This window comes from Zonotrichia albicollis, chromosome Z (assembly GCF_047830755.1).
Source record: "Zonotrichia albicollis isolate bZonAlb1 chromosome Z, bZonAlb1.hap1, whole genome shotgun sequence".
Classification (NCBI taxonomy): domain Eukaryota; kingdom Metazoa; phylum Chordata; class Aves; order Passeriformes; family Passerellidae; genus Zonotrichia; species Zonotrichia albicollis.
The window spans coordinates 42,525,208-42,546,423 of record NC_133860.1 but is presented as its reverse complement, the minus strand read 5'-3'; the positions used below and the strand labels follow the sequence as shown (position 1 = coordinate 42,546,423).

The following is a 21,216-nucleotide window of genomic DNA, read 5'->3' as shown; positions in this document are numbered from 1 at the left end:
ATTTGTTGGTTTTAGTTAATGTCTTTATTCTGGATTTTAAAATATATTATTTAATATTTTAATTTCAAGGAGGGAAACACAGCATTGCATTTAGCAGCCAAAAATGGTCACAGTGAAGTTGTAGAAATTCTGCTTGAACAATGGGAGGAAATAAATGACCTCAATCAGGTAAGTACATCTAAACTATTGAAATAAAGTTAGAGATTTGAAAATTTTTCTAAAAATTCAAATTTGAAAGGAAGAGATGTGGCACTGAGGAGACTTCTTGCTGGTTTCCTAGTAACTTTGCATCCTGTTTCCTTGTTCCTTGTCCAATAAATTAACCTCCCTAAATTATCCCTCTTTCAGTGTCTTCCTCTGTGCTCTATCCCTTGCACACATCCTCCCCTGCACTTGGCAATCTGTTGCATAACTACTGGCAGAGGAGAACAGAGGAAGACCTCGACCCCCTTGCTTTCTGTCATCCAGCATTTTTAGCCATGTGATCCCATTCCTTTTAACATCTCACTTTTAAGCACTTCTGGTGCTTTTCATTATTATTCATTGAGCCAGTTGGATTTGCATACGAAGCACATTCCATCACAGGCACCTCAGCAGAGGTAATTTTATCTTGTCCATCTGTCCTCAGTTGCACAAAAGTGGCTGCAGACACTTTTCTGGTTTAGTGTTGGTGAGCTCAGCCAGCATATTCATCAATTGTGTATTAGCTGGGAAGGTTGTTAATGCACTCTTCAGGTTCATCTTAAGGCTTAAACAAGGAGTGGAGGAAGGAAATGCACACTAAGTGCTCCTCTCAGCATTCTTGCTTTGTAAAGGGTTTGTGTCTCTTCTCTTTCTTCTATGGGCCAGCTGGAACAACCTGGGCAGAGTGATTTCCTTTGTTGAGGGCTGGAATGCCACTGTGGGAACCTGCCATGTGGCTGATCATTTGTTCTGCTGGGCCAGGGGGCAAAATGAGTAACTCCTACCCAAGGCCTTCCTCTTGGTTTGTCAGTGACAGACTGATGAGTTGAGAAGTTCCCTCTTATTGAACTTGGCTGCTCTTTTCAGCTGTGCCTGTTGTAAGGCTCATGAGCCTCTTTGAAATGTGGAGCCCTCCTGTTTCCAAGGCTTGTCTGGGAATGTTGCTTCTGCACACAGAGCTTGTGCTGCTTGTGCCCGTCTTGGCATGGCTAATGGTGTGACCTTCCCATCCAGATGGAGATACTGTGATCCGCGTATGAACAGATCTCTCTTCCCATAGCATGAGCAAAGTACTAACATGTATTGTTTTTCAGAATAACATCAAGATTTTAAGCAAAGAAAAATTAGGATTTATTGATTCTTTTGTGATTGTTGAAACACCAGAGTAACTTTCATTAAACCTTCGTGTATTTTAGATGTTAAGCAGGAGTTAGATAATTGTGTAGTTGATGTATCCCTTTTTATAGACTTGTGTGGAGACATGGAGACCCCTTCATTGTGAAAAGATTTGAAATAAATATTTAACAGGATTATTTCAGCCTAAAGTTCTCCTTATAGCTAGCACTTGGGGCTGTGAATTTGTCAGAAATCCATGACATTGCACTGACAGAAATTGGAATTACTGTACATACTAGCATAATAGTGATGTTTCCTGGTGTTGAATGGCAACAATAGTGGTGTTTCCTGCCCACCAAAAAGAGCATGATTAATATTTTTAGAATCATTTTCTGTATTGTAAACTTTGCTATACATCTGTCCTGATAAAGATCATCTGTCACTTGACTGCTGGTGAGTAGCCATGTCACTCAAGAGTTGGATGGGCCTGATGGAGCCTACTGGGGGTGTTTTGTGTCTCAGTGTTGTAGTCACATCTCTTAAATTGGAACAGATATTTTGTCTCTTTTGGTCTAGAATGGAGAAACTCCATTTTACTTGGCTGTTGAGAGAGGTCATGAAAAATGTGCTGAACTCTTACTGGAGGCAGGGAGTGACATCAATGTTTCAACTCAGGTATGTACACAGCATCCCTCCTAGTGGGGCATACTAGACTGTGAAAAAGACCTTAATAGCAAAGGATATTTGCTCTGGTTTCTTTTGGGTTTTTTTTGGGTGGTTTTTTTTTTGGTTTTTTTTTTTTAATGAAACCAGTTAAAAAATAGAATGGGGAATGTAGAGGGTGCTAACAGAATAAAACCAGTGTGGATGTAAAATAACATTAGCTTTATTTGATGGAATGCTGTGGTGGAGCTTTTCATTTCCTGTATGCCCACTAGTACAACATGTGACTAGAAAATGTGACCAACAAGGATAACTGAAAATCCTCCTTTTTGGCAGTGTATGTGACTGATCTGATGACAAACTTGTTCTCTACATGTGATTCCTGAACGGCAGTCCAACTCATATCTGCTGAATGGCTCGGCTAGCCTGCTGCAAGAAGTTTATGATTCCAGCAGAATGAGAACTTGTTTGTTTAAGCAGAACTATTTTGTAAAAATTAATTTTTAAAATTTATTTTGTAGTAATTAATTTTTCTATTGATTTAATAACTGTCCTATGGATTTGCTGGTTGATATGACCATACTTGTTTGGTAAGGGTCTAACACACTAACAGAATAGGAGACATGTTGGCATTGTTGTTGTCCATGGCACAGTATAGATGATGATGCTGATCTGTCTCTTTTAAGAGAAGTTGAATGGGGCCATAGGATGTATGTGTTCTTTAGAATGTTTGTTGTGATATAGTAAAATTGGGAATTTCCTTCACTGTTGACAAAAACATCATGCCAGCTGCTGATGTGCTTCATTTTGTATCATTTTGTCAAAAGGTTTTATTGGTGGAGGGGATACTAAGACGAATTTAAATTCAAGATTTCCTGATATTTATACCTCTCTTTAATACCGTTTTTTTCAGCAATAAAAATGTAAGATTTTCTGTCTATCAAATTCCTTTCAGAACAATAGCAGTGCTTTGCAGGTTGCAATTCAGAATGGACATCTATCCTTGGTTACTTTTCTTATTGATAAGAATGTTGACCTGGTTCCTAAACCTGAGGTGAGTGTTTATCAGTATAACTCCTCTGCTGCTCCTCAGCCTGTCCTGTCCTTCCATGGGAATTCAGACAGCTGAATGAGATTGAGTAGTTCCTTGAATTTTTTCCCAAACACACTATTATTTGGTTTCTAGGTGTTGGTTTAGCCACACACACAGAGCAGTAGAGGCAAGATCCATTTGCCAGCCCAGTGAGGGCCTGAGCAGGCTGGAGCAGTGGGAGTAGACATGGCCAGGCTGCACCAAGGGCCAGGCATTCCGAGAAGGAGAGCCAAGTGCCCTGCTTGAACTTAGCAGTAGTGATGCCATGGGCAAAGAGTCAACATGATTTTGAATAAAGATAACTAAAATGTAGATAAACACTTCAATGCTTTCACCCTCTGCAGGTAAATGCACTCTCAGTGCCTTCAAAATCTGCATGCCAACATTCTTTGTGATTTAAAAAGAAAGAGGTATTTATATTACCTAAATCCTCTCTCAGATTAGATATTACAGATATTTGAGATTTTCTATGAGTAGGAAATTATTTTCCATTTCTGCAGTACAGGATGAAAATAGAATCTGGGCTTCATGACTTACACCATGATCACTGGCCTCTTGCAGAAAGCTATCAAGGAATAACAATTTATGTTGCGCTTGAAATGATTTAAAGGTCAGGCAGTTGTGCTGCTTGTTTTCCTTAGCTTTCTGCAGCAGAAGCAACTCAAAAAATTTTTGAGTTCCAAAAATTTCCAAAAAATTACAAATTTCAAAAAAATTTCCAAATTTCCAAAAAATTACATTTTGCAAATGTTTCCATCATAATGTTGCATAAGAGCTTGCTTTATTTTTCTGTAACTCGGAAGAGATGGCTGTGTTTTATAAGAACACTGAACTGGTGTCTAGCACCATAAATGGTACTGGTATGGAATTATTCTTTTGTTGTATTTCACAAGAAACTGAACCATCACAGGTTCAATATACCAAGTGATCTTACCAACCTAATGTGGATTTTGACTGGTCTTGAATCTGTGCCCTGGTTATTTTATTACATAATCACTCAAATAAAACCTCTGTCTTACTAATTGTAATTTGTCATGTTTTATAAATACGACAGTAAGTGACTTTAGTATGAAGAGCCTTTCCAGCAGCAACACATGACAAGGGTTTGCTCCTGGAAAATAGATTTCGACATCAGTTTACCGAATACAGAATGAGTCTGTCTGCAGGCCATTCAGCAAAGGGCAAATCCCCTTCTCTGAGGAAGCAGGAACATTACCCTGATCTCTCTGCTGTCAGGATAGCAGCACATCCCAGGCAGGAGCACTTAGGAGGAGTGCCTTGCTGCATTCCTAGGTGGTGGCACACTGATGCACACCCCATGCACTCAGCATTTCCAGTCTTCTCAGCTGTATTTGAATACCCATTACAGGTGGGAGCAGGCTACCACCTCTGGTTTAACTCCACACATCCAGCTGTGTTTTCTGCAGCGTTCAGCCTCTGCTAGAGCATGTCACCTTTGCAAGAGGTGGGCTTCAATTAGAACCTCTTTGTTGTTTGCCTGAGCTTGTGATAATATTCCTAAATATAACAATTTGTTATTTTCCCTCCACAGCAGAAGAATTCCCCTCTCCATTTAGCAGTCCTCAGTAATAATCTACCGGTAGTAAAAAGCCTTTTGGATGCCAGTCACGACATAAACTCCTTAAATCACGTAAGAAAAGCTGGGAATTTACACAGCTTTATTGGTAAAGGGGAGATCACATGGATTTTGCTTGATTTTTTTTCCTTATGAGCACAGGGTACAAAAAATAGGAAGGAAGAGGCAGTTCCCTCCTAATCCTTTTGTGTGTGTACATATGTATTAGTCACTGGTACATGCTGTGCTAATATTGTTTGAGCAAGATAAGGATAGCACAATGCTGTATACTCAGAAAATGATTGGGTAATGTATTGTTCAAGTCTTATGGTTCATGTAATAAATGACAGAAATGTCTAATGGTATTGGCTTCAGAGGGAAGCCAGTGCAGAATGTCATTTGGCAGGAAAGAAGTTAATTTTTCCTTAAAGCAACCCACCTGGTCCAGTGTTTTAGATCTGTGACCAAAACAGGGCTGGTAAGACAGCGCTGTTAAAGCTGTTGCTGAACAATGCTTGCACAGCACCAAGGCCTTCTCTGTTTCACACTCTGCCTCCACCTTAACCAACTGGGGTGCTCAGGGAGCTGGGAGGGGGCAGAGCTGAGCAGAGCTGAGCAACACAGCAACACCAAATGACAAGGTCACGCATCTCTGTGATGCAATCAGTGAGCAGCTGTTAACTGAAAGGATGCTGCTTTGAGCCCATCCACAGACAGCTACACCTGTCTCCCTTACCTTAACCAGGATTTGTCTACCCTGCTTGGTGTCAGTGGTCTTTGGAGGCCTGGTTAGTTGTTGGCCAGTTCACTGTAGATTAGATCAGTTCACTGTAGATCATATACACCACTGATTTGTACCATACTTTGGTGTTGTCATGCTTGATGCCTTCTTTGCTGTACAGAATTTCCTCTGATTGTTAATGTCCATTTCTGCATTTTACTATGCTGCGTATCACTTTGTGCTGCTTTGCTTGGCAGAGTGGTGATAGAAGCACTGGCTTGTGCCTGATCTGGTGATTTTGGGCCTTACAGTGCCCCTGAAGTGTACTCAAGTGACCTTCTCATGGAGAAAATCAACAGTTGCACCTTTTCATTTCCCTCCTTGGAGAGGCGCTTTGTTGAGAGAGGAAAGAATGGCATTTGCCCCTTCTTCTCCCTCAGGACAGGTCTCTCCCACCTGCTTGTAACACTACTCAGTTCCTTGAATTTCCTCGCATAATCACACTTTTTATACTATTGTATGGCTTAGATTATTGTGAGTAACAATTAACAAATAATCGGGAATGCCACACAGGGATTTGCCTAGAGGCAGTCAATTCTCAGGTGGCATCATGTGTGAAAGGAATTGGACATGTGCCTGAGGCTCTTACTGCCTCCCGGTGTTTGGGATCTCATGCCTTAGCAGGAATGTAGTCCCAAGTAATTCATACACCATCTGAAGGAGGGGAGCCTTGCCTGCCCTGATGAAGCACAGGGATTTCCAATGCTGTGTTTGGTCTGGCCCTTGCCTACAGAGCTGCCATCCAGTGCCCTGGAAAGAGAACAAGGGTTTCCTGATCAAGGAGCAGGCAAAGGGACACTGAGAAGCTCTGAAGCCACCATAAGTGAAAACTCCCTTAGTTGGAGGTGTCACACCTTTGCTTAACCAGAGACCCAGCCCTCAAATATAATGATTGTGCCTGAACTCAAGGAGAGATGATAGAAGTAGATGTTGATTTCCTTAGAAAGAGAAACAGCAGCTCCTGCTGAGGGGCAAAAGAGGGAAGATTCAAAATAGGCAACCTGGCCTGTAGCAGGATAGGAAAGGGAAAATACAAGAATGACAACAGAAGCAAAACTACCTGGTGTCCATCTCTGAATGACCTCTTAGGTAGGCAGCAAAGTAAACACATGGCTACCTGGCTGTTCCAGTGTTGGGAAGGTAGGGAAGCTCAGGGAGTCCACCTCTAGGGACTAAGGGATTGACAAAGTGATCATAACAGAAGCAGTCACTCCCATGTCTCTGGAGATGGCTCTTACTGAGCATGAATGCAGAGTGTCCCCTGAGAGAAGATACTGCAAACCAGCTAGGCAAGTAAACAAATACCAGAAGGTATCCAATATCTCTGAGGAAGTGGCAGCAGAGTGGACTACAGTGACCTGACAACAACTAGGTCTCCATCTAGGAGATGTCCTATGATGTCCTCCATCAGAGGACATCCAGTGCCTATGGTCCATATGGCAGAAGATTGTACAGAGCTCACATACACTGGCTCCTGACCATGACAGACTCCAATGGCCCAGCTGTGTACAGACAGGCCTGCCCCCTGCGGCACTTCAAGGAGAATCCCTCTTTCCCCTCCCCATCAGCCCTACATCTCAGCCATCCATCTCAGTGGAAAGACTGTCCCAGCAGACCTGTCGAGTCCCATTTGGGGCACCGTGGCTCACTGCTGGGGAAATGCAGCCTGGTCTCCCTCACGACATGCAGAGGTGCTCCCCACAACAGCAACAAGGATGAGTCTTGAGAAATCTGTGGTTCACCTCTTCCCATTGTTCATTTTATTGCTAAAGATTAATTCATACACATTTTTGTGGAAAACAGAGGCTGACATTTGTGGGTGGAGTAAAGTATAAGGACAAGACTTTCTGGTCACATAAAACAGAATTTTATACATTTCTTCAACACATCTTTTGGGGATATTTTACACTCTGTTTCTAGCATGCTGGAAATTGCCTACAGTAGGTACTTACGTATCCCTAAATTTCTGCAGGAAAGAAAGTAGGGTGTATGAATAAAAAAACCCTTTTTATATATGGGAATAAAAAAGTAAGGTGAATACATGAGATTTTGTGATCATAGTGTAAACTGTAAAATTAACTAATGAGACTTTTAATGTGGAACCCTGAGCCTGGTGTTTCTTAGTGTGCAAACTATAATTAAGATATAAAGGCCAAAGAAGTTCTCTAACCAGACTTACAGAATGTAAACTTGCAATGTCAGAGAAGCACAGGCACAAAACATTCCTCTTAGAAGGATAATGTGTCCCAAGAAACATACTAAGGAACATTCCCATATATGCAGGGCTTCCACAATTACTCCATTATTTGCTGCTGCATTTCACCTGTCTGAATTTTCTTGTCTGAATTTTCTTACTCTAATTTCTGTAAAAAAAAATAAAAATACATATTTGGGTATATGTAGCTATGTAGAGACTATGCAACCCTCCTTTCAGACTCAAAGATTTACTTGAAGGTGAATGCCATTTTAGCTGTATTTCTTGTTAATGGTTTGGCCTTGTTTAATGATTTCGTTTTGGTTTTTTTTGTATGTATGTTGTTTAAGGTTCACTGAACCCATTATGGAGCAGGTAGACTTCTGCTGTGCATCATGATTTTGTGGTAGGGCCAACTAAAAAGTTCCATTGTGGATGTGGCATAATGTACTGTTGAAAACTGTGGATATCCAGTTGCCTTGGCATGAATTTCAGCAGGGAAAAGGTTACTTGAGAGAATAATATGGGTGTGGATTGCCAGACACATGAAGCCGTCTGTCCAAAGCACCTTGCTTCAAGAGGGAGGAGAGAGACTGAGCTTGTTAGCTTACAGTACATTAGAGGGGCATAACAGCAACCTTTTCCTGAGCCAGCTGGAACTTGTGCCTGGTTTTCCTGCAGAGATGCCATATGCTGTCTTGTCTGCCTGATACAAAACTTGCAGATCACACAGAAGTTAAATGATTTCCCTCTGTTCAGTATTTTCTCACCAAGGTCACCTCTTGTTGTGAATCTGTTTTAGATTCAGCCTGTGAGCATGCTACTTCTAAGTTTGACTCAATGCATTTATTTGGTGTCTTCAATTCCAGAGGCAGGAAACCCCTCTACATCTGGCAGCTGATCTTGGCAATGTGGAGTTGGTGGAAGTGCTGCTGAAGTCAGGCTGCAATCTCAAGACCATGGATAAGGTAAATTGCATTCCTCACACATGTAAGGATTACATGATTTTTTGTTCTATAATCTTCCTTACAGAGATGCATAAAGGACATGTCGATTGTGTTTGCTAAGTAAAGCTAACTACAAAGGAAGTCTACTTTTAATATTGCTATAACTCAAGAGATCTGATGGTTTTGGTGAAGAGCTGTAAAGCTCCCAAATTCTGTGGTTTGAAGGATAAACACTGCTTCCAGAAACCTTTCAAGGAAAATATGCTCTAGGCTTGCAGAGGGGCAAATGGCCTGTGGCTCCTTGTAACTGTGCATCTGCAGCTGGGCCCAGTGCCAGGAGAAACACGGCTTTACCAGGGGCAGCGATGGAGAGTTTGCCCTTTAGCACTCCAGGTCATCTGAGAATCATGGTGACATTCCAGATCCATTCAGATGGGTACTTAAACCCTGAGATGATGTTCTGCCTGAAAGATAGAAACATAAATGGTAATGGCTGGAAGAAGTATCAAAGCAAAGTTGCAGGAGAAGTGCTTCTGAAAGGACAGAGTACCAAACCCAGTATTTAAATATTTTAAATAAATTACTGCAAGATTAAGTGTTCCCTTTTACACTGTTACCACTTTTCTTAAAATTCTCTACGACTGAGTTGAAGGATTTGATGTTTATTATAAGAAAAATCTTGCCCTTTTGTAACCTAAAAGAGTAACTTCCCTGCAGAAAAGTGTCCTGATGAGAGATGAATCTTTATGGATTAGAATTGTCTTGTTTTGCCCTGGGCTGATATGAGGCCTGGGGCTTTGTGTGGGGGTTGCATGGTTGGTATGTTTTGGGATGCTGAGGTAAGGTGCCGCATTGTGGTTAAGCCTTTCCATTTAGAATCATGCCTACACTTGCCAAAGGGTTGCAGTTCTTGTAGGGATCAATCCAGAATGAAATCTTGTCCACTTTCAACAGCACCTTAGCCATTGGGAATTTTTTTCAACGTATTTGTATTCCAAAGGCAGACACAAAAATTACTTATTGCCTACGACCTTTAGCACCTGCAAGACTTTGGGCAAGGCAGTGCTCTTGTATTACAGCAACACTGTTAGAGGTTGTTGTGAGAATTTGGCTCTGAGCCACTACAAGTTCTGGTACAAGTCACCTTTCTGGATTCTGTTTTATTTCTTGGAGTAGCTTTTTCCTTGCCTATTTGCTGGATGACCCCTGAGACCATGCCACTGCTGGGAACGTGCGCAAGTACAGTGCCCTTTGAACTGAACTGGTGCTGAGATGCCAAAAGTGTTACTGTGCTTGCTGAACAGTAGTCAGGAAGATGGGGAGCCTGCTTTGATTGCACAGTATTTTTCTGGCCTCCGCGCCCTGGCAGAGTACTCATTCTCCAGAGAATGCCATGCATCTGCTCCTGTCAGAGGTCAGGAAATGCACTCTGTCTTTGGCTGTGAGAGCAGAGAGCTCCCTATGTGCAGTGCTGTGCTGCATGTGCGTGCAGGATGCCAGCAGTGTCCACACCAGCACAGGGGTGCAGAAATACCCCCCTTATCCACTGCCTCTCTCTTCCTCTGTGAAATGCAAAGCACCTCTCCAGAGCTGAGCCCAAGGAGTTCTTGTGGTCTCTGGACTCTTCACATATAAAATATGCCTATGCCTAAAAGATTTAATGAAATGTATGTTCATTGGCTTCCAATGTGATGCTCTTCTAAAACCAGGTTAATTAGAATGATCTTGAGCACCACCAGGAGCTAGAACTCAAAAGGTGTATATTAGGGAACTTTAATCTATGTGGGGAACAGAAATAACTTCTAATTTAATTAATGAACCTTCTAATTAAGGGATTGGCTTCTTTTAGATCTATTTTTCTAGAAATGCCTAGCACTTGTTATGTGGAGATTAATCATAATATTTAAATCCCAGGCAGTTGCATTCAGTGCAGATCTGCTGAAAATAGACAATTCCAGAGAAATCCCTTTAGAGCCACCATGATGCCTGCATCACAGTGAAGTGCTGATAGGAGAGATGGGTTCAGGTAGACTGAGCAAACCTCTGCAGCTGGTGTTGCAGCAGTGGCTTTGAATAACTGTGACTCTTTCTATACCCATGAAGCATCAGCCTGCATTTGTGCTCCTTCCAGCTCTAATAAGAAAGTAATTTTCTTTTTATTCTGTGAGTCACCTTCTCTTACCATCTAAAACAAGGGACCAGTTTGCCCTTTAAGCTGGATATTTCCAGCTTTGCCAGCCTATCCATCTGAAATGCCAGTTTAACCAGAGCATGGGAATCAGCTGTATTTGTGGTAGTTTGAATGTGGATGCAGTGACTGGAGCGTGCAAGCCGGTATGAAGTATGCAGGTCTGAGTGCAGGTTTCTGAAAGCAGCAGTCCCTCACCAGAATTTTTACTGGGGAGTTTAGTGTGTGAGAAAACTGACCACCTCTGGGCTGAGGTGATAAAGCTTATGCAGAGCATAGGACTTTGATTGTAGCTACCCAAAAACCGTAAAAAAGGGATGGGGTCTGTAAACAGTCCCTGTGTTTTTCTTGTATGACACACTTACCCAAGATTATGTTCTGACTCACTGTCCTGCTTTCAGCATGGGAAAACTGCACTAGCCACAGCATCAAGGAGCCATCATGCCCTCATTGTAGATATGATCATTAAAGCAGAAAGGTATTTCGCCATGAAACAGGTAAGAGTCATCTTTCATTACACACAATATACCTAAGCTAAGGGAAAAGCCAGTTCTGATTTTGAGGTGTCTTTCAGCTGAGGTGGTTCCTTTTGGCAGGCAGTAAGACTGGCCTTGATAAACAAAAGTTAGGATTGGGAATGGGAAAGTCTCTAGCCCATCCAGGCTTTATTCCTGACTAGCTGTAAAACTGTAAGCAGATCTTAGCACTTTCCTGCCTTGTGCTCTACACATAAAGGGATGGAGAGAGATTCTAGGCCAAATCCAAACTGTGCCATCAGTACAGTGGCTGGGATATCATGGATCCATGTTGATTTCTGGATCCTTTGGTACAGTAAAATCTATGCTTGAAAAATAGCAGAGTGGAGATGTCTGTGATTCCTTTGCTAGCAAGAGCTCAGCTACTTCAACAGAAGCTCCCTCCCTTTCCCTTGTGTGTTAATTATAAGATTAAATTAATGAGAAGGAAAAGAATTTCACAACAAGTGTGAATGACATGGCTTAGATTGTCTGAACTTCTCACCTTCTTTCCCTAGTTGCTAATTAAATGAACACTGCATAGTGATGGGCTTCTCTAAAGGGCTACAAGTAACTGCCATATCAATTTGTGATTTCATTCTCACCCCTGCTTCCTGCTGAGTTAGCCAAGTGTATAAGCATACTGATCCTGTCCCAGAGCAGATACAGGGATTAGCTGGTTTTACCACCCCACTCCTGCCCTGAGTGGCCAGATCCATGACACTAATGTTACAGGGCTGGTAAATCGCAGATCTAGATTCATTACTGCAAAACAAGCCTCCATGAACACTCTGTATTGTGCATTTGATTTGCACCAGTTCAGCTGGAATTGTCAGGTACATTAATTGCTTCTTTTGGTCTAAAGAGAAATTAGAAGTAGTCTGTTGCCACAGAAGACATGACAAGTCTGACAGCAGCAAGCCCATAATATCCTCAACCTCTTGGCATTGTTCACTGAATTTTCTGAAGAGAAGAGAAGGTGTTAAGCAGATGCTTTTCTGCAGAAGCACCAGTGATGTTGGGAAATACAAATGTGTTTGTATCCTGTTGCCTGAAGCTGAGAGCACAGCCTTTGGAACAGCTTAAATCTTATGGCTATGGAATGTGATGCTGGTGGAGTTACCACACTGGAACTATGGTGTTTAGAACCATTATTTTAAGGACTGCATTTTTGTTACATTCAGCTGACTTGTCATTTGTGACAAAGCATTAGTTACAAAAGGAAGTGTCATGTAGCTGAGAGGAAGGGCACATGATACTAAAGTGTGACTGTCATATCTGTTTTCCCTCTTCTCTATTTATCACTTCTACACAACCCTTCCCTTGCATTGTCTGGGCTGGGTTGAACTGGATTTGAGGGCAGCTGTTACTATTCCACCTTGCTGTTGCCTCAAAACACCCTTAGCAGCAAAGGGAAGCTGTGCTGCTGCCAAGGGGTTTTCTTTGTTTGCTTGAGATTTTTTTCCTGTGGCTTTTTTTTTTTTTAATTAAACATCATAAGCAAATGATCTAACCAGAGAGACCCTGAAGCTGTCCTGTAGAATGTCCTAAACTTTACCTTGCATATGCTAAGAAGCATGAAATAAAGTCTGCATCAGATGAATGGAACCAAAAATACACGACAATGCTTAGTTACTGAACTGTGACTTTTTTTCTCTTTAAGTCTCTTGTGAGGTTAGGAAATAACCCTGCTGTATTTTTCTGAATTTATTTTGGAATGAAGCATTTTATGCTTAGTATTTCCATTTGCCATTTCCTTTTTTGCTTAGTATCTGCTTTGTCATCCTCTATCAAATTCATAAAGAATTTTTCCCTTTGAAGATTTACTTGAAATGGGACTAGTACATAAACATAATGAAATACAGAAATAGCTGGAGCATACCTACCTAGGAATGTTCCTGGACACAGCTTAGCTAGGACTGAAATCACTGATTGACATGGTTTTTGCCCAAAAGGTGCCCAAACAAGAGGTAACTCCATCACTCCTGTTCCAGGTGAGCCATGTGTACAGTAAGAGCATCACTTTTAATCGGGAGGGTAAAATCCATGTGGTTTTGATTTCTGTCTGATTTTACTTTTGCAGGAATGAAACCAGATCCATGCTCAACACACATGTGCACATTGGTGTTTAGGAGTCCCTGTGATAAACCTAATGGCTGATGGTACCAGCAAAGGATCTGGAAGTCCACACTGCAGCCCAGTGAAGCTGACAGGGCAGAGGCAGGAACAGGTTGAGAGGCACTGTGCCCATGGTGCCTACCCTCTCCCCAGGGAAAGATTAGTGCTTTGAGGAGCAAGAGGAAAGTTTAAGAAGTGTGCCTGAAACCCAGCTGTGTTCTAAACATGACATAGACAGAACCAAGCAGCACAGCACTGCTGACACAACAGTTGCTGTTACTTTGCTTTTGTGTATCAAGTACCTTATCAAGTGGTTTATTTTGCAATTAACTTACAAATACATAGCAACAAACACTGAAACTCTTTGTTTCAGTTCTGTTTCTATGAGCAATATAGAGTTCCTTTTCAGGCACAGAGTAAATCATCTGTCAGCAACTACATCTGTACAGAGCCTCACTGAACAAAGATTCCCAGCTCTGTTACACAATTTATCACCTGCTTTCTTTATCAGACACATCTAGCTCATAGTGGTAATGGGTCAGACTTCAGCGTGTCCTTCAAACAAGATCACAGCATACAGACCAAGCAAATCCGCTCCTCCCTTTGGAATCTAGCATACAACCAGTTAAAGCCCCGTGAATGGAAAAAACTGGCTGTGTTCTGGAAGTTCACAGATGAACAAATTAAAGCTATTGAAGAACAATGGACAGGTAACAATATCTGAATGGCCAGACATAATATATAGGACAAAAAAACACCACAAGGCAGTATTGCTTTTTAAACTATGTGAGTATCCCATAGTGAAGGGTTACCAGCCTTGTCCCTGGTTCCTGGGAAGCAGTGCTGTAGCAGTGCAGCACACTCTGCTCTCCCTCTTGGCCTGAAGGAACCTTCCTCTTTGGAGACCAAAACTAGAAGCCATGAGCATCATGGAAGATTCTTGGGGGTGATGCTGCAAGTGAGGACCTGGGGAACCTCATGACACAGAGCAATTTTGCTCACATTCTGTCTGCACTGCTGCCATTAAACAGGAGTTTCTGGCTTCAGGCCTCTCAAGTGCTGGGGAGAGAGTGCTTCTGCAGCACATATTGTACTTGTTACTACTACTCCAGGGTATATTTCCACAGCTTGGGGAAAAAATGAAAGTAAAATTCCATTTTAAGATGTATTACATAGTTTTTATGTCTTCACAGTAGCATTAAGATAAAACAAGATTTTTTTTTAACTTTTGTAAGCTTCAGTCTGCATTTTTCTGCTGGATGAGAAATGTAATAAGAGTAAAGGAGTAAGTTTTAAACCTCTTGGAACTTTTAAAGTGTAAAAGCACAAAATACACTCTTTCCAGCATATTGAACAAATATTTTGTGTATTGCATAGGGAAAAAAAGTTACAAGGAACATGGGAACAGAGTGTTGCTCATCTGGTTACATGGTACATTGCTGGCTCATCAGAATCCTGTTAAACATCTGTATGAAGATCTGGTGGAAGCAGGACTTCAGCCTTTAGCTGGTAAGTTGATACAGAGCACATTACAGTGTCCTCTGTGAGAATGCAGTGCCATGCTGAGCTCCCTGCTGGTGCTGGGAGCTGTGGCCAGGGCAGGGGTGGAGGACACTTTCTCCTTGTTGGGACTGCCCTTCCTGAGGGCTGAGGCTGTTTGAGAAAGAGCATTTATGTCAGACTTCAGGTTTCTAAAGGCAGACATGTGCAAACCTTGCTTGCCTCATCTCCTGCACACACAGTTAAATTGTGACTGGCCATCCTTCAGTTAGTCTGAACTTGTGCAAAGCAGAGCACACCAATCAAGTGTTTTCTCTTACTTTACAGAGAAGATCAGAGCTTCAGTTAGCATTGGCATGGACTCCAGAAAATGTATCATTTCATGAGTTCATCAACAAAACATGGCATATATGATGGAATTAGATGTTAGAAGGAAAGTGGCTTTCAAATATCTTTTAGGGAAACAAAAAACATATTTTGAAGTTGCACAAATTTTTCCACCCTTGAAGAACTTGCACTCCTGAAGTTGTTACTTTTTTTTCAAATGCTTGCTAAATAGAAATGTAAAACATTTAAGAATGAATGGCTGACTGGTAGCTTATAATTGCTAAGCAAGATTCACCACTTACAATTTCTACATCTGACCTAACACTGATAAAGTAATTCTGTATTGGAAATGCAAATTAAGCTACTTTGTGTTTGATGTGAAATGTAAATAAGAGGTTTTCTACATGAAAAAAATTAAATTTAGTAAGTGAAAGTTGTGTGTATAAATCAATTAACACTGGCAAATAACTTGGCATCTGGCCTCATTTGGGATTCAGGTTTTTATAAATTCTTGCTAGGATTATGAAAAATCTTTCTACTGTGGCGTATGATTTATGTAGTGAAGAAACACAAAAATGTTATGTGTAAACACCACATGTGGCTGCAGAATTTTCTATCATGGCATAAAAGTTGTTACATACCCTCAAAAGAGCATTTGATACTTAATACTTCACGCATCTGGCAATTATTTACTTATTTCTTGCTTATATCTTGAATTAATACTTGCTGACTGTGTTTAAAGGTTTTCTTATTACTGAATACATTTAATATCTGAAAAACTATGTAAATGTCTATTTTAGTGATCTTCTTTATAACATAGCAATAGTTTTATCAGGTAATGGAGGTATTGAATTGCCTTTTCTGTTTGCATATAGCTAGCATTATTTTGTGCTGAATCCTATTGTTTGTACTAAAAAAGTGATCTGATTTTAGCCTGAAGTCTTATTCCAAACTGTCCTCCTGTTTGCAATCTTCTTTGACTCTGCTGCAGTGTCTCCCAGGAATATGAAGAACAGACCAGTAAATCATAAAGTTTTGGAATTAGGGACCTAAAGTACAGATGCTTGGATTCATCAAGTTCTGCAACATTAGCTTGCAAAATGAAAATGTTTAAGAATTTGATGCACTGTAGCTCACCTAGCCTAAACTGGACCCTGGCTGTGGAGGATGCTACCCTGCTGTTCTCCATTTACATACACTGTTGCAGGATATAATTAAATTGCAGGTCAGCTATACTTACATGCATAAGCAAGTAAAAGTGTTTGTAAGAAAAAAAAATCATTTTCTCTTGAACATAGATGTTAGTATAATTGGGATTAAACAAGAGATTCAGACAAAAATGACATTGTATCCTTTATTTAAAAAGTGTGCTAAAGATTTCTTAAATAAAAAGTGTTTTTCTTAATAATAAAAAGTTTGGAGGTAAAACAACAAGCTCAAGCTCTTTTTTCCCCTCCAGGTTTTATTATAAAAGCACTTTCACTTTAAAAACCTTCCTTTTTTAGAAAGGGGTAAAAACATGATATGTACTTTAGGCCTTACTGCATCAAATCTGAAAGGACGGGGAAGTGGTACCTTGATTAAAAAGCCCTACTGGTGAGAAAGATAGTCAGTCAGTCAACAACTTTTATTGACTGAACACTGGTATGAGTTTGGCTCTGAAGCACTCGCCCAGCTTGTCCTGCAGGTCTTGCAAAGGTAGAGCCAGAAGAGTGAAGCACAGTTCGAGGATACTTAGCAGCCATGGCTTGTGATATGGTTTGCTGAAAAGTAATAAGATACATCAAAACACTTAATAACACAAAAAATTCACATTAAAATAGCTCTAGGTGAGCTGTAGTTTAAAAAGAAAGACCTGCAACCTAACAAACTGAAATACACTTTTCAAGAAAGAAAAAAATAAATGGTCATTTAATAGAAAGAGTAAGATTTTTTCCTTTCTTATCTGTAAAACACTTTTTAGAATACAAAGTGCTAAACTTCCAGTTAACTAAGTATTTTAAGCTTTTATCATCTCAGTCTTATTTCAAGGTTGGTTTGTTTTACTATTTTACCATACTGTTCACAATTTTCCCCTGTAGTGCCAATTTTCCTTTTCAAGTATCTGTTACTTCAAAAGGCAGTCCCTGAAAGATCTTTGAAAATAAAAGGTTTGCAATTTTATCAATAAGTAATTTTCTGCCCATAAAACTAGCCACCTTAGTGTAATAAACCATATTCATTCTGCTTTTTATCAAGGTAAATTATCTTCCTTCTCAAATTAACTCAAGACCAACACTTAAGATTTTTAATTGCAGAACTGGTATATAGTATGTATCTGCAGGCTTGTCACAGTTATTACATTTTTGCAGGTTAGCTTTTGCAAACAGTAGTTCAGGTGCTTTCCTTGTCACACTAGTCACAAAATCTGAATCCAGAAATTGTTCTTAATGAAATAATTTAATTACCACACTGAATCTCTAAACTCCTAAGAACATAAAATCTAAGCATTAATTTCTGCTTAGGAACCCAAATTCTTGAATTCTTCTATGTGCAGCAAGCCACAGGGCTGTGAGTCACAGGAGGAGATGGGGGCCTTTTCTGCTTTTGGTACTACTGTGATGGTTAGGAGATTGAGGGTGTTTGGGGAGTTGGGAGGAGACAGAGCCAGGACAGGTGACCCAAACTGACAAAAGGGATCTTCCAGACCATGTGGCACCAAGCTCAGAGTATAAAGTGGGGACAAGAAGCAGAAAAGGGGGGACATTTGTGGTGATGTCATTTCTCTTCCCAAGTAGCCATTTTGCATGATGGGGCCTGGCTCTCTTGTAGATGGCCAAACACCTGGCAGTGCATGGAAAGCACTGAATTAATTCCCTGGTTTGTTTTGCTTGTGTGCACAGCCTTTGCTTTCCCTATTACACTGTCTTTTTCTCAGCCCATGAGTTGTCCTGCTTTCAGCCTTCTGATTCTCTTCCCAAACTCTCTGGTGGGGGAGTGAGTGAGTGGCTGTGTGGGGCTTGGCTGCTGCCTGGGGTTAAACCATGACATCTCACCAGTGCCTTCTACACAAAGACACAAAGTACTGTTTGCTGTTTTCAACAGCCCTAAAGTCTAATTTGTCTAGCTTTGTCTAATACCTCTTTGCAAGGTAATTTTCTTCAAACTATTACCAGATGTGTTGTAATAAAAATAATTTAAGAACATAAATACACAATCTGATTTACCTGAGTGACTGGATGATGCTTCTCAACAATAACTGAACTCATGGGTGGAGCAACTCCCATCACCGCTAAACTCCCAGAAGCTCTGGATTTTTGTCCCATATCAGCTCGGCCTGTGATTCGAGCAGTGATTGTTCTTCCTGCTTTCTGTTGTGCAGATGTTATTACTTTTGGCATGGACTATAAAAAAATTAAATATTAATTAGTAAAAAACTCTAAATATAATATTTACAATGCTAGGTGTTTCTGCTCAGTTTTATCTACCACATGCCTAAATGGAACATGTGATGTTGCAGGTAGTCCAATTACATTACACAGGACTGAATTTGCTCCACCTGGCTGCAACCAGGATTACTCCATTTTTTCTACTTGTGCGATAGCATTTCAAGTAAATGACTTCTGTTCTGAGGGAAATAAGACTAATTTGACAAAAATCAAGAAGCATGGATAGTTTAGCTTTGCTGGCTGACTGCATGCTTGAGTGACAGCTGAAGGTACTTCCATCATTGTGGAAAACCTTTCTAGCAATGACAGAGCAGATAATAAAAAAGCTCCCATGCATACAAAAATGCATCTTTCTCTGACAGCTGATAGCAAACTCTGTCAAATATGGAAAAGAAAGGAGGGCAGTTTAGTGCAAAGCACAGAAAAGGGAATGAGGGAGAAATTTCAAAGTGCAGGATAATGAGACAAGGATATGAGCACTTTCCATGACAAAAGTCAAACACCAATTATTGCTGTTGCACTATACCTAAGTGCACTCTTCTATTCTTCACTTTCCCACACTGCCCTACCTAAAAACAGAATTTAAAACTGCTCCTAGCATAAATGAGTTTATGTAACATAAATGAGCATTTTCAATCTAGTGTCTTCATACTGCTATGTAAACTCTACGGCAGTGTCCTCAATTACATACCTGTGTTGCTCTGAGAAATGCACAAATAAGAATACCCAAACTAATATTTGTTATGATTACGTCCTAAAAGAAGAAAAAAAGTTAACTTTAGCATGTTACCAGTTTTTGCGTTGATGTCACACCAGATCCTGATGTTGTGCTAGTGATGATAACTGGAGAATCAGAATCTAGCCTGGTCTCAGGAGTGCTTGCATGAGCCAGGTGGCAACAAAACTGAAAAGAAACCAGTTTATACAGAATGAGTACTACTTTCTAGAAAATACAGTTTTACTCCTTAGATAGCCAGTTTTCTCACCATCCCAATTACCCTTTTAATTGCAATGTCTTCGCAGATATTTTACCTCTAGTGTTACTGTTTATTGTCTAATATAAAATTACTTGTCTAAAATTTGTAGAAATGGTGTGAATAACATTTGTCACTATTAGAATGAAAAGTAAGGAGACAGGCATGCACATCATCTCTGTTCTAACCCACTCTCTAGCATGATGCTGTTTTACAGTGGCAAAGTTTTGAGGATGACTCTAGGGCAGGTCCAATACAACCATGCTACTAGATGATGATCAGGCTACGTTGGTATGACAGGACAATAAGCTGAGTTCCCTTAATGTCTGTAGGTGTTACCCTCCTAAAAAAGGAGTCTGAAGTCAAGCCAGCTTTTCATGTTTTGAGAATATACTAAATTCAAGTTTATTAAAAAAATGCCTCTTAACAGCTTTTTTTCCAGAGAGAACCTTAGAGAGCAAATTATACTTATTGTAGTGACCTTGTCTTTGTTAGTTTGATGCATTTTCACTAAAAAAAAAAAGAGCTTAATGAAAGTACAGCAAGCCACAGCAGCTGTGCCCCATTCACAGTGTAGTCTGAACACATCTGAACTCTTTTCAAAAAAGCGCCAATCAAGGTATTTCTCTTTTGTCACTAGGAAATACAGTTCTGTTCCAGCTACATGCTTACCATGTTTTCCACCTGAACAGCAGCTGCTGGTGGAGGTGGTGGTGAGGGTTGATTATATTGTGAAGGAGGTGGCCTTCCTGCACCAGTGGTTGCATGATCATTTCTCCTGCTTCCTGTATCTATTATTAGAAACACAAAGTAATGGGATAAGCACATAATCTAGCTAACTGTAAGAGGTGGAGATATGGGGGAAGGTAAGTTACAACGAAAATTTTAATATTTCTTTCGAATTTCTGTATAATCTAATAAAAAAGAGCAGGCTGTTCTTTATAGAGGTAGGTAGACAGATATAAACAAACATTCCTGTATTTTGCCCTCTTTTGAGATGCTTATAAATGTTTTTCAAGGGGCTTGTTTCTCTATGTCTCAACATCCCTGTGGCACGTGTCACCTACTTGTAGTGCAAAGAACTGAGGTTCATCCTACTGCTTGCCAAAACTAAAATCAGTGTGCAAGTGGTGCTCTTATCCCCAAGAGAGAAAATCCAGTCTAGGTAGTAAAACATTTGAGGTCATTTGCTCATTCCAGGAACTAGAGTGACACCATGTGGTAGTTGTGTTTGAGATTTTAAATTAGCTGAAATAAGAAGGATAAATAAAAGGAAGGTGCTTCAAATCTGTGCAATACTTGTAGATGTCAAGAGTAAAAGGGTACTAGAATGTGCATTTTGTACATATCTATGTGTGTACACACTCATTAAGCTTAAGCACAGACAGGACCAATGCACAGTTATAGATCAGTAAGATCTGATCTATTTTACTGGAGGAAAACAGTATTAGGACTTTTATAAGCAAAAACTTATGAATTCCTGTGGTGTCAGTGTTCCTTTAAATACATGAAGAGTTTAAAATAATCTTAATATACTACTAAGTAATTAGGCTGGTAACTTTAACACCATCAACACTGACACTAAATATTATGAAGCCATCAAGTTTGTGACA

The 21,216-nt window shown here is 40.3% G+C and overlaps 2 protein-coding genes across 4 annotated transcripts in view; one reads left to right on the top strand and one right to left on the bottom strand.

The window, feature by feature from the left end:
• ANKDD1B (ankyrin repeat and death domain containing 1B) overlaps positions 1-15,333 on the top strand; it is a 30,008-nt gene extending 14,675 nt beyond the window's left edge. The window contains exons 7-15 of the mRNA XM_074533257.1: positions 70-168; positions 1,876-1,974; positions 2,918-3,016; positions 4,608-4,706; positions 8,476-8,574; positions 11,143-11,238; positions 13,886-14,084; positions 14,752-14,883; positions 15,202-15,333. Coding sequence (XP_074389358.1) covers positions 70-168; positions 1,876-1,974; positions 2,918-3,016; positions 4,608-4,706; positions 8,476-8,574; positions 11,143-11,238; positions 13,886-14,084; positions 14,752-14,883; positions 15,202-15,260 — 981 coding nt within the window. The 3' untranslated portion in view covers positions 15,261-15,333. The remainder of the gene's footprint in view (positions 1-69; positions 169-1,875; positions 1,975-2,917; positions 3,017-4,607; positions 4,707-8,475; positions 8,575-11,142; positions 11,239-13,885; positions 14,085-14,751; positions 14,884-15,201) is intronic.
• The window catches only part of POC5 (POC5 centriolar protein), a 31,158-nt gene continuing 23,154 nt past the window's right edge, over positions 13,213-21,216 (bottom strand). For 2 of the 3 annotated variants that reach the window (XM_074533255.1, XM_074533256.1), the window contains 4 exons: positions 20,276-20,394; positions 19,420-19,533; positions 18,408-18,584; positions 13,213-16,964 (listed from right to left, as the gene is read on the bottom strand). In XM_074533255.1, coding sequence (XP_074389356.1) covers positions 16,815-16,964; positions 18,408-18,584; positions 19,420-19,533; positions 20,276-20,394 — 560 coding nt within the window. In that variant the 3' untranslated portion in view covers positions 13,213-16,814. The remainder of the gene's footprint in view (positions 16,965-18,407; positions 18,585-19,419; positions 19,534-20,275; positions 20,395-21,216) is intronic. The other variant, XM_074533254.1, reaches the window with a different exon arrangement.